The 12,698-nt window shown below is 39.4% G+C and overlaps 1 protein-coding gene across 3 annotated transcripts in view; it reads left to right on the forward strand.

The window, feature by feature from the left end:
* LOC101114620 (uncharacterized) overlaps positions 1 to 12,698 on the forward strand; it is a 205,001-nt gene that overhangs the window by 153,377 nt on the left and 38,926 nt on the right. For all 3 annotated transcript variants that reach the window (XM_060393410.1, XM_027972961.3, XM_060393411.1), the window contains 2 exons: positions 5,287 to 5,390; positions 8,287 to 8,463. In XM_060393410.1, the coding sequence (XP_060249393.1) occupies positions 5,287 to 5,390; positions 8,287 to 8,463 (281 nt within the window). The remainder of the gene's footprint in view (positions 1 to 5,286; positions 5,391 to 8,286; positions 8,464 to 12,698) is intronic.

Consider the following 12,698-nt stretch of genomic DNA (forward strand, 5'->3'; position numbering starts at 1 on the left):
AACAGACTGGTTCCAAATAGGAAAAAGAGTATGCCAGGCTGTATACTGTCACCCTGCTTATTTAACTTATACGCAGAGTACATCATGAAAAATGCTGGGCTGGAAGAAGCACAAGCTGGAATCAAGATTCCCGGGAGAAATATCAATAACCTCAGATATGCAGATGACACCATCCTTATGGCAGAAAGTGAAGAGGAGCTAAAAAGTCTCTTGATGAAAGTGAAAGAGGAGAGTGAGAAAGTTGGCTTAAAGCTCAACATTCAGAAAACAAAGATCCTGGCATCTGGTCCTATCACTTCATGGCAAATAGATGGGGAAACAGTGGAAACAGTATCAGATTTTATTTTTTGGGGCTCCAAAATCACTGCAGACGGTGATTGCAGCCATGAAATTAAAAGACGCTTACCCCTTGGAAGGAAAGTTATGACCAACCTAGACAGCATATTGAAAAGCAGAGACATTACTTTGCCAACAAAGGTCCATCTAGTCAAGGCTATGGTTTTTCCAGTGGTCATGTATGGATGTGAGAGTTGGACTGTGAAGAAAGCTGAGTGCTGAAGAATTGATGCTTTTGAACTGTGGTGTTGGAGAAGACTCTTGAGAGTCCCTTGGACTGCAAGGAGATCCAACCAGTCCTTCCTAAAGGAGATCAGCCCTGGATGTTCTTTGGAAAGACTGATGCTAAAGCTGAAACCCCAATACTTTGGCCACCTCACGTGAAGAGTTGACTCACTGGAAAAAACTCTGATGCTGGGAAGGATTGGGGGCAGGAGGAGAAGGGAACGACAGAAGATGAGATGGGTGGATGGCATCACCGACTCAATGGCCAAAAGTTTGGGTAAACTCCGGGAGTTGGCGATGGATAGGGAGGCCTGGCTTTGCTGCGATTCATGGGGTTGCAAAGAGTTGGACATGACTGAATGACTGAACTGAACTGAGCTGGTCCCAAGAGAAGGAAATGGGTACCCACTCCAATATTCTTGCCTGGGAAATCCCTTGAACAGAGGAGCCTGGCGGGCTACAGTCCATGGGGTGTTAAGTGTCAGACACAACTTAGCGACTAAACTTCGTCCACTGTGTATATATTTCCTCTCTTCACATAGGCACTATAATATCTTGTTAGTGTTGTTCCAAGGCTGTGGTTAACATTGTAAATAAACCCCTCGGCATTATAAAGCTAACATATTAATACTTACAAATATGTAGAAATCTGTTGTTTTTATGTTTTATTTGTTCAGTATTTGTTAAGTGCCTATGGTATGTCAGGTCTAGATACATACTTATCTTGATTCATACCACTTTACTCCACTCTAATTAAAGAGTTTTTAGGTTTTACAAATATGATAAATTTATCTACCTTCCAATAGTTATATCTATTGATTTGGTTTCAAGCACTGTTCCACTGGCAAGAACATCCTTATGAAAGTGAATAGTGTTGGTAATATTGGCATTCTAATTCTGTAATTAATTCTAATGGGATGTTTTTATTGTCTTTTAAGAGTTGGGTATTTGAAAAGGCATTGATAAATAATACCATTTTCTTCCACTCCTGTGTACAAAATCAATTAAGAAATAAGATACAGAACACAGACAAATGGAAGTCAGAACCTCAGCTTTAATACTGATGAAAGCAAGTTGGGGTACTGGCTCCTAGAAGGAGGCGAGATTCGGGGCACCCATTGTCTCCCCTACAGGGGCTGTGCTCACCAGTGACAGAGAACCTGAGAGAAAGCACCTGTGTGAGGCAGCTCCTCTGGGAGTAGAAAGGGCCAGAGCTGGAGCACCTGCTTCCTTTGTCACCAGCTGAAGGGCTGTGCCTGTTCTCTGGTTGCAGTGGGAGGGAGTGTGGGTGTTGGCATGGAGGAGAGAGGTCCCCCTCTAGTTAGGTGTAATTTATAAAAAGTTTTCCTTTAGCATGAAAGGAAAGTCATTTCTAATTTTACTGAGAACCCTATTAAGAGGATTTAAAAATGAACGCTAGAAAAGTTAAGATGTTTCTCTTTGGCATATATTGGATTCAGTACGTTTTTTCACATTGAACTTAAGAGTTATGTAACTTAAAAAAATTTATTTTGTTAAAACTAAATAATATTTCCATTCTTGAACTACTTACTCATGGTGGAGAGCTCATTAACTCTATAATTTAACTGAGATTTCTAACTTTTTTGTTTTTCAACAAGTTTTGAACATTTGCTTTGGTTATTTTTTTAATGGAAGTATAGTTGGCATACAGTGTTTTGTTGTTTCAAGTGTGCTGTGGAATGATTTGACAATTGCAAATGTTATGAAATGATCACAATTATAAGTTTAGTGATCATCTGTCCTCACAGAAAATTAGTACAGTGTTCTCCTTATTGCCAAATTCAGACTTAAATTGAAGAAAGTAGAAAAACCGCTAGACCATTCAGGTATGACCTAAATCAAATCCCTTATGATTATACAGTGGAAGTGAGAAATAGATTTAAAGGACTAGATCTGATAGACAAGAGTGCCTGATGAACTACGGACGGAGGTTCATGACATTGTACAGGAGACAGGGATCAAGACCATCCCCATGGAAAAGAAATGCAAAAAAAGCAAAATGGTTGTCTGGGGAGGCCTTTCAAATAGCTGTGAAAAGAAGAGAAGGGAAAAGCAAAGGAGAAAAGGAAAGATATAAGCATCTGAATGCAGAGTTCCAAAAAATAGCAAGGAGAGATAAGAAACTCTTCCTCAGTGATCAATGCAAGGAAATAGAGAAAAACAACAGAATGGGAAAGACTAGAGATCTCTCCAAGAAAATTAGGGATACCAAAGGAACATTTAATGCAAAGATGAGTTTGATAAAGGACAGAAATAGTACGGACCTAAAAGAAGCAGAAGATATTAAGAAGAGGTGCCAAAAATACAGAGAAGAACTGTACAAAAAAGATCTTCACGATGCAGATAATCACAATGGTACGATCACTCACCTAGAGCCAGACATCCTGGAATGTGAGGTCAAGGGGGCCTTAGAAAGCATCACTATGAACAAAGCTAGTGGAGGTGATGGAATTCCAGTTGAGCTATTTCAAATCCTGAAAGATGATGCTGCACTCAGTATGCCAGCAAATTTTGAAAACTCAGCAGTGGCCACAGGACTGGAAAAGGTCAGTTTTCATTCCACTCCCAAAGAAAGGCAATGCCAAAGAATGCTCAAACTACCGCACAATTGCACTCATCTCACATGTTAGTAAACTAATGCTCAAAATTCTCCAAGCCAGCCTTCAGCAATACATGAACTGCAAACTTCCAGATGTTCAAGCTGGTTTTAGAAAAGGCCGAGGAACCAGAGATCAAATTGCCAACATCTGTTGGATCATCAGAAAAGCAAGAGAGTTCCAGAAAAAACATCTATTTCTGCTTTACTGACTATGCCAAAGCCTTTGACTGTGTGGATCACAATAAACTGTGGAAAATTTTTCAAGAGATGGGAATACAGACCACCTGACCTGCCTCTTGAGAAACCTATATGCAGGTCAGGAAGCAACAGTTAGAACTGGACATGGAACAACAGACTGGTTCCAAATAGGAAAAGGAGTACATCAGGCTGTATATTGTCACCCTGCTTATTTCACTTATATGCAGAGTACATCATGAGAAAGCTGGGCTGAAAGAAGCACAAGCTGGAATCAAGATTGCCAGGAGAAATATCAATAACCTCAGATATGCAGAGGACACCACCTTTATGGCAGAAAGTGAAGAGGAACTAAAAGCCTCTTGATTAAAGTGAAAGAGGAGAGTGAAAAAGTTGGCTTAAAGCTCAACATTCAGAAAACAAAGATCCTGGCATCTGGTCCCATCACTTCATGGCAAATAGATGTGGAAACAGTGGCAGACTTTATTTTTTTGGGCTCCAAAATCACTGCAGATGGTGATTGCAGCCATGAAATTAAAAGACACTTACTCCTTGGAAGGAAAGTTATGACCAACCTTGATAGCATATTGAAAAGCAGAGATATTACTTTGCCAACAAAGGTCTGTCTAATCAAGGCTATGGTTTTCCAGTGGTCATGTATGGATATGAGAGTTGGACTGTGAAGAAAGCTGAGCACTGAAGAATTGATGCTTTTGAACTGTGGTGTTGGAGAAGACTCTTGAGAGTCCCTTGGACTGCAAGGAGATCCAACCAGTCCATTAGCCCTGGGGTGTTCATTGGAAAGACTGATGCTAAAACTGAAACCCCAATACTTTGGCCACTTCATGTGAAGAGTTGACTCATTGGAAAAGACTCTGATACTGGGAGAGATTGGGGGCAGGAGGAGAAGGGGATGACAGAGGATGAGATGGCTGGATGGCATCACCGACTTGATGGACATGAATTTGGGTGAAGTCCGGAAGTTGGCGATGGATAGGGAGGCCGGGCATGCTGCGATTCATGGGGTCGCAAAAAGACAGACAGGACTGAGTGACTGAACTGAACTATTGACCATATTCCTTATGCTTTACATTACATCCTTGTAACTTAATTATCATAAGACTGGAGGTTTGTACCTCTTAATTCCCTTCACTTTTGCCACCCTCTACCCCCTCGCTCTGACAGCCAACCATTTGTTCTCAGTATGTATTTGTTTTGGTTTTTAGATTTCACATGTAAGTGATATGCAGCATTTGTATTTGTTTTGGAGGATCTAATTAGGGATCTTGTGTAAAAAATGTTTCTTGAGGGCCTGCTATGTTCTAGGCACTGTTCTAAGTGTTGGTTTTTAGCTGTACAAAGAGTGGTAAAAAAAATTCATGACCTTAAGAAAAGCTTTGTTTCAAGATAAAATGGCATGTAAAAGTATACTGAAAGCTAAAAGCAATCAAATATATGTTGACATAACCTTTGTTATGATAATCATACAAACCAGTCACCAATGCCCTAATAGTATGTATTTAATTTTAGAATGCATCAGTTTATTTTATCTCAAGTCTCTGGGACTTGAGAATGGAAATGGGTTTTCACACTAGGATAATTTGTCTTCCTGGCAACAGTTCAATCGAGTGTTTTTTGGTTTTTGGTTTTTTGCTTTCTTTTGGATTGTCCCAGGAGTTTGCAGTTTATTTTGGGAAGGCATTAGATATTTTCCTTGGAAATGCCACCAGATGCCAAGCAACATGTAGATTATTAAAGGTTACCAACATTCTTCTACCTTTTGACTAATTAAAAACATTTAACTGAGAGCTGTCATAAAATGTATTGTTAGGAGGTTTCAATGTATAATTGAATAAGAAAAAAAGCTTTAAGAGCACAAATTACTTGCTAATACTTAAAATGTTTTATAGGTCTCTTTGATGTTATTTTCAACAAAGGAAATGTATGCATTTTCCAAAGTCATGAATTGAGGCACCTTTCTCTGGCTCTTGACAATGGCTCTGTCACTGGAATGGTATGTGGTAATCTTTGTTTTTGCTGTATGTCAAATATATTGTATCCATATATATATAATATATTCTTGCACAAGACACTTTCATAAGATTATGAATTTGTGTTTTCCTTTGGCTTTTGCTTCCACTTTTTCATGTTGTTTTGTCTCACTGATTTTTGAGATTTTGATGTGTAAATGGCCTTAAATTTCAGCAGTTAGAATTTAGACAAGAAAAAGTAGAACACGTCTCTGAGAACATTCAAAATTTCAGTGAGCCTCAAAATGGGAAATCTGACCTCTCAAAGGCCCCTTCAAGGATCACATTATTAGGAGAAAACCAATAGTTTCACATAATTATGCCTTGTATTACTTAGTTGGGCTTCCCTGGTGGATCAGTTGGTAAAGAATCTGCCTGCAATGAAGGAGACCCAGGTTTGATCCCTGGATTGGGAAGATCTCCTGGAGAAGGGAATGGCTCCCCACTCCAGTATTCTTGCCTGAAAAATCTCATGGACAGAGGAGCCTGGTGGGCTACAGTCCATAGAGTCGCGAAGAATTGGACACAACTTGAGCAGCTAAGCACAGCACAGTGTGCTTTGTGAGTGAATGTATGAGATTACTTAGTTTAGGTTTGGAAGGAACCCAAAGCTGGTGCTCTGTGACAACCTAGAGGGGTGGGATGGGAAAGGAGGTGGGAGGAAGGTTTAAGAGGAAAGGGACGTAGGTATACCTATGGCTGATTCATTTTGATACACAGCAGAAACCATCACAATAGTGTAAAGTAATTATCCTACAATTAAAAATAAAATAAAAATGTAAAAATATATAAAACTTCTAAAAATGTCTTTTTAAGATCCATGAATGATTATTTGTTTTGAAACTGAGAAAGCATAGGATGGCATGTACTGTTTTAAGTGCTAACTATGTGTTATAACATTTAGCCTTTTTAATGTCCTGTGAGAAAGTACATTAGCATCCCTTTCTGACAGAAGAGGAGCCTGATGGGTGGGACGACTGTGTTGTCCAAAGTCTCAGAGCTAATCAGTATGAAAGCAGGCATGGAGTACAGATGCCAGGACTCCACCCCTCATTCTACAGCTTTCTCATATAATCTTACATAATTTTATGCAATGACTTTTTTTTTTTTTTTTTTTTACTTATAGCTTGTTTTAAAACTTAAGGATAGCAATAAATTTTGAAGAAAAAGCATGACCTGTAGGACTGAAATTCAGGCTAAGGGACTAATCAGTCATCTTTTTTTTTTTTATGACAACATTTACCATATTTATTTTGTTTACCTATCTGCAGTTGGGCAGGACCCAGAGAAGGTAGCACATCTCTCTTCCTCTCAGCATCAAGTGAAGTGGCTGAAATGTTAGAGATTGGAGTCATCCAGGGGCTTGTTGAGTCATAGGTCTGTCTGGTAGTCGATGCCAGCTCTCAGTGGAACAGCTATGTGTGATCCTTCTTTCAATGCAGCTGCTTGACTCTCTCACAGTGTAGTAGGCAGGTTCCAGGACAAAGATGCCAAGAGGGGAAATAGTCAGGGGGAAGCTGTATTGCTTTTTTAAAAAGATTATTAATTAATTTACTTACTTGCTTCACTGGTGGCTCAGATGATAAATAATCTGCCTGCAGCATAAAAGACCCAGTTTAATCTCTGGATTGGGAAGATCCCGTGGAGAAGGAACTGGCAACCCACTCCAGTATTCTTGCCTGGAGAATCCCATGGACAGAGGAGTCGGGCAGGCTAGAGTCCATGGGGCTGCAAAGACTTGGACATGAATCAGTCACATTTCTTTCATGGTGTCTTTTCTTTGCTTTGAACTTGGCATGTTACCCCATGCTGTTTTTTATACCTCTTTTTATTTATATTTTGGCTGCACTGGGTTTCAGTGGTAGCATATGGTATCTAGTTTCCTGATCAGGGATCAAACTGAGGCACTCTGCATTGTGAGCTTGGAATATTAGTCACTGGAGCACTAGGGAAGTCCCCATGCTGTATTTTATAGTGCATTCTGCTCATAAAGGTCCTAGTCAGTAGTACGAAGTTTAATAAATATGAATGTTGTGGGTATGGAATCCACTCAAATTAACAGTTCAAGAAATGTTCTATTTATTTTTCTAAAATCAAATTAAGTCTCTCTGTAAGCCCCTCTCCCTCTAGGTTGGAGAAAAATCCCCCCTTGGTTATTATGAAGGTCGCCTTGTTGTATATGCATTTCATCTGGTGTGTCAGGTCTCTGAACAGCTGGTGGCAACTCTCTTAACTTCAGTCCACACTGCTCACTGCCCAGTTCTCATCAAACATCAGATGATTTCTTGGTGAACAGCTCCGTGGCTTACCTGCCATCCTCACACAAGAAACTTCACTGAGGTTGGCAGCCTTAGTGTCATGGATCAAGCCTCTCAAGCGGCATCAGTAAGTCCTTACTTTCAGGCCCAGATGCCTCCTTGAGACAGTGAGAGGTCAGACCTCAAACAGTGCCCCAAACTAGAAATGTCTCAGTATAGTTTATCTTCCTTGATTTGTTCAGTTTTTCACAAGCAATACACATCTGTTAATTTCATCATTTGATCCCATGTAGTCTTTAATTAGGAAGACACAAAAAAAGAAATGAAAAATAATGATAAAATACACATTAACATCTCATTAAATTACCCTGCCACTGGAGTTATTTTTGCTGTTATTAGCGCTCTACATGGTTTCTGAGAAATGAAGAGAAGGTCCTTGGAGCAAGAACCTGGAAATCAGGCTGGGAGATCACAAGAATTGAATCAGAAAACATGTCACTGTTGTACGCTAGTTCAAGGGTTCCATGGAGTGCACTGGATCTGTGCACACATAGAGTGTCAACACATTTTCTATTGCTTATGCAGAGCTTTCATTTTGTTTTGTTCTCCCTTTTTCTTTTAGGCTAGTGGTGGGGCCTCCACTGAGATGCGGGTGCTGTCTCAGCCCAACCGCTGTGCACTCCTTGAGTCAGCACGGGTTCCCGGCCATTTGGTTATTTTTGATCGCCATGGCAAAATAACTAATGAATCATCAGCAGGCTATGCACACCTTTCAAAAGAGTTTGTGGTTTTTGTCAAGGTAAACTGGAGGAAGGTCATTAAAGTTGATACTGTTAAACTTGTATTTTCTTTTGCCCTTTTGAGGAAAACTCTTGAATGAAGTCGCAATGGAGAAATTAGATCTCTTTCCACTCGGGGCATTGATGCCTGTGGTCATTTTGTCCACCCAGAATGTGGTTGTAGGGATGGCAGCCTTAGCAACACTACAATGATGGGAGTAACAGCCAATGTCAGTTGAATTTGCAGCTTAAAACTATGGCTGTGGGGATTTCGAATAAAAAGTTAGAGAATCTTACATTTGGGAGTGAAACAAATCTATATTTAACTTTTCTAACAGAATATTTACGTGTTTATACTCTTTGAGTGTTGTATGTGTGGGATCATTTCATATTGCTTATGTTTCTTTCTCTGTAATACATGTTTGTGAATTTATCTTTTTATCTTTAAATGATATTATTAATGCAATAGCTATCATTTGTGAGATTGCCTGTTTTATTACAGACACTACTGAGAGCTTCACCACACACAATACTAAATCTAATCACCATGACATTTCTGACAGATATTGTTATCTACATTTTAAAAGTAAAGAGAATGTTTTCCAAGACGTTACAACTTTTTAATGAGTATAACATATCTAATCTGGTGAACTATGAATCCAATTAGTCAATTTGTCTTCAAAACTTTTTAGACCTACTATGTAATAAACCCTTCATGATGTTATTATTTTTTCCAGACAACATGGTTTTTAATGGTTACATTATATTCAAACATTAGGAAAATATGAATTTGTCATTGGACATTTAATCTTAATTTCTTTATTTTATTACCTGTAATATATTACTGGAAAATGTACTTGGACTTATGTCTCTGACAACATATTTTATTATTTTCTTAGCCTAGATCATTCAAAATTGAACTGAAAGGTCAGAATATGAGCCCTTTAAGACTCTTGACAACATATTGACAAATCTTTTTCCAGAAATGTACCAATACTTAATCCTGGGAAGGTCAAATCATGAGATTAGAGGGGACAGTTGACATGACCACCCTCGCTTCTGACAGGGACTTCAGAGTGAAGGATTCTTGAGGTTGCTATCAAGTTTTGATAATTCATGAGAATGACCCAGAACTTAATCAGTGCTCTCACATTCGTGGTATTACAGAGAAACGATGCAGACTTAACATTCACTAAGGGAAAAGATGCAGAGGGAAGAGACCTCTTGGAAGGTCAGGTGACACCTTGTTATGCAAAGTTCCCACCCTAAGTCACATCTTTACTATCTGGCTGACCCAAGGCTGCCAGGCAAGCAAAGACACTCCTGTTAGGCACAGCACCCTTAGGGGTTGGCGATTACTTCTCAGAAACCTAGGACAAAGGCCAGACCTCTCCAGGTAAAATTATGTTCTTTATTACCAAGTTCCCTTTGACAGAGCAATATATTATTTATATTAATATTATGGACCTTGGTGTTGAGTATGGCAGTCCTTGAAAGAAACTTTGACAATCTTCTAGAGAAATATACGTTTAATTTTCACTTTATTATTATTTTTGTTACTAGTATAGATTATTTTTCCTCTGCATATTCATCATTTGTATTTTGTGATTTGTGTCTTTCATTCATTTCTATACTGTGTTAGTACATTTCTAACTAACTTTGAAGAACTTTTTATATCTTCCTCTTAAGCTATTGCTTATATGCAGAATATATCATGTGAAATGCTGGGCTGGATGAAGCACAATCTGGAATCAAGTTTGCAGGGAGAAATATCAACAACCTCAGATATGCAGAGGACACCACCTTTATGGCAGAAAGTGAAGAGGAACTAAAGAGCTTCTTGATGAAAGTGAAAGAAGAGAGTGAAAAAGATGGCTTAAAACTCAACATTCAAAAAACGGAGATCATGACATCTGGTCCCATCATTTCATGGCAAATAGATGGGGAAACAACGGAAACAGTGGCAGACTTCATTTTCTTGGGCTCCAAAATCACTGCAGATGGTGATTGCAGCCTTGAAATTAAAAGACGCTTGCTCCTTGGAAGAAAAGATGACCAATCTAGACAGCATATTAAAAAGCTGACAAATGGGATCTAATTAAAATTAAAAGCTTCTGCACAACAAAGGAAAATATAAGCAAGGTGAAAAGACAGCCTTCGGAATGGGAGAAAATAATAGCAAATGAAGCAACTGACAAACAACTAATCTCAAAAATATACAAGCAACTTATGCAGCTCAATTCCAGAAAAATAAATGACCCAATCAAAAAATGGGCCAAAGAACTAAATAGACATTTCTCCAAAGAAGACATATGAATGGCTAACAAACACATGAAAAGATGCTCAACATCACTCATTATTAGAGAAATGCAAATCAAAACCACAATGAGGTACCACTTCACACCAGTCAGAATGGCTGCAATCCAAAAATCTGCAAGCAATAAATGCTGGAGAGGGTGTGGAGAAAAGGGAACCCTCCTACACTGTTGGTGGGAATGCAAGCTAGTACAGCCACTATGGAGAACAGTGTGGAGATTCCTTAAAAAATTGCAAATAGAACTACCTTATGACCCAGCAATCCCACTTCTGGGCATACACACCGAGGAAACCAGAATTGAAAGAGACACATGTACCCCAATGTTCATCGCAGCACTGTTTATAATAGCCAGGACATGGAAACAACCTAGATGTCCATCAGCAGATGAATGGATAAGAAAGCTGTGGTACATATACACAATGGAGTATTTCTCAGCCGTTAAAAAGAACTCATTTGAATCAGTTCTGATGAGATGGATGAACATGGAGCCAATTATACAGAGTGAAGTAAGCCAGAAAGAAAAACACCAATACAGTATACTAACACATATATATGGAATTTAGGAAGATGGCAATGACGACCCTGTATGCAAGACAGGAAAAAAGACACAGATGTGTATAACAGACTTTTGGACTCAGAGGGAGAGGGAGAGGGTGGGATGATTTGGGAGAATGGCATTCTAACATGTATACTATCATGTAAGAATTGAATCGCCAGTCTATGTCTGACGCAGGATACAGCATGCTTGGGGCTGGTGCATGGGGATGACCCAGAGAGATGTTGTGGGGAGGGAGGTGGGAGGGGGGTTCATGTTTGGGAACGCATGTAAGAATTAAAGATCTTAAAATTTAAAAAATAAATTAAAAAAAAAAAAAAGCTGAGGCATCAATCACTTTGCCGACAAAGGTCCGTCTAGTCAAAGCTATGGTTTTCCCAATAGTCATGTATGGATGTGAGAGTTGGATCATAAAGAAAGCTGAGCACTGAAGAATTGATGCTTTTGAACTGTGGTATTGGAGCAGACTCTTGAGAGTCCCTTGGACTGCAAGGAGATCCAACCTATCCATCCTAAAGGAAGTCAGTCCTGAATATTCATTGGAAGGACTGATGCTGAAGCTGAAGCTCTTTGGCCACCTGATCAAAGAACTGACTCATTGGAAAAGCCCTTGATGCTGGGAAAGATTGAAGGCAGGAGGAGAAGGGGATGACAAAGGATGAGATGGCATCACCAACTTGGTGGACATGAGTTTGAGCAAGCTCCAGGAGTTGGTGATGGACAGGGAGGCTTGGTGTGCTGCAGTCCATGGGGTTGCAAAGAGTCGGACACAACTGAGCAACTGAACTGACGAAGCAATTGATTACAGAAGATTTACTTAATTTGGCTTTAGTTATATTCAATACTTTTTATTCATTCATTTATTCCTCCATGCATGTGTGCGTGAGTGCCAAGTCACTTCAATCATGTCCAACTCTTTGAGACCCTATGGACTATAGGTCATCAGGCTCCTCTGTCCATGTAATTCTCCAGGCAAGAATACTGGAGTGGGTTGCCATGCCCTCTTCCAGGGGATCTTCCTGACCCAGGGATCAAGCCTGCATCTCTTATGTCTCCTCCATTGGCAGGCGGGTTCTTTACCACTAGCACCACCTGGGAAGCCCCTCCTACATGCATACATTTAACTAATATCCATAGATTACTTGTCAAAATTCAAGCACTCTTATAGAACACTATTTTTATTCTTCTCTGTGTTAGTATTCAAACTATTTGCTTAGAGTGATTGGAAACTTAAGAGAAATGTTTGTGGCTTTTGCATCTTCTTACAATCTCTGTAGCATCTGATGCTGATTCTTACAGTCTCAATGAGTAATGATTAATGTAAATCATAAACAGTCAACCAGACCATCTTCTTTAGTTTTGTTTAGCTTTACATAGCAGTT

Source organism: Ovis aries, chromosome 9 (genome assembly GCF_016772045.2).
Source record: "Ovis aries strain OAR_USU_Benz2616 breed Rambouillet chromosome 9, ARS-UI_Ramb_v3.0, whole genome shotgun sequence".
NCBI lineage: Eukaryota > Metazoa > Chordata > Mammalia > Artiodactyla > Bovidae > Ovis > Ovis aries.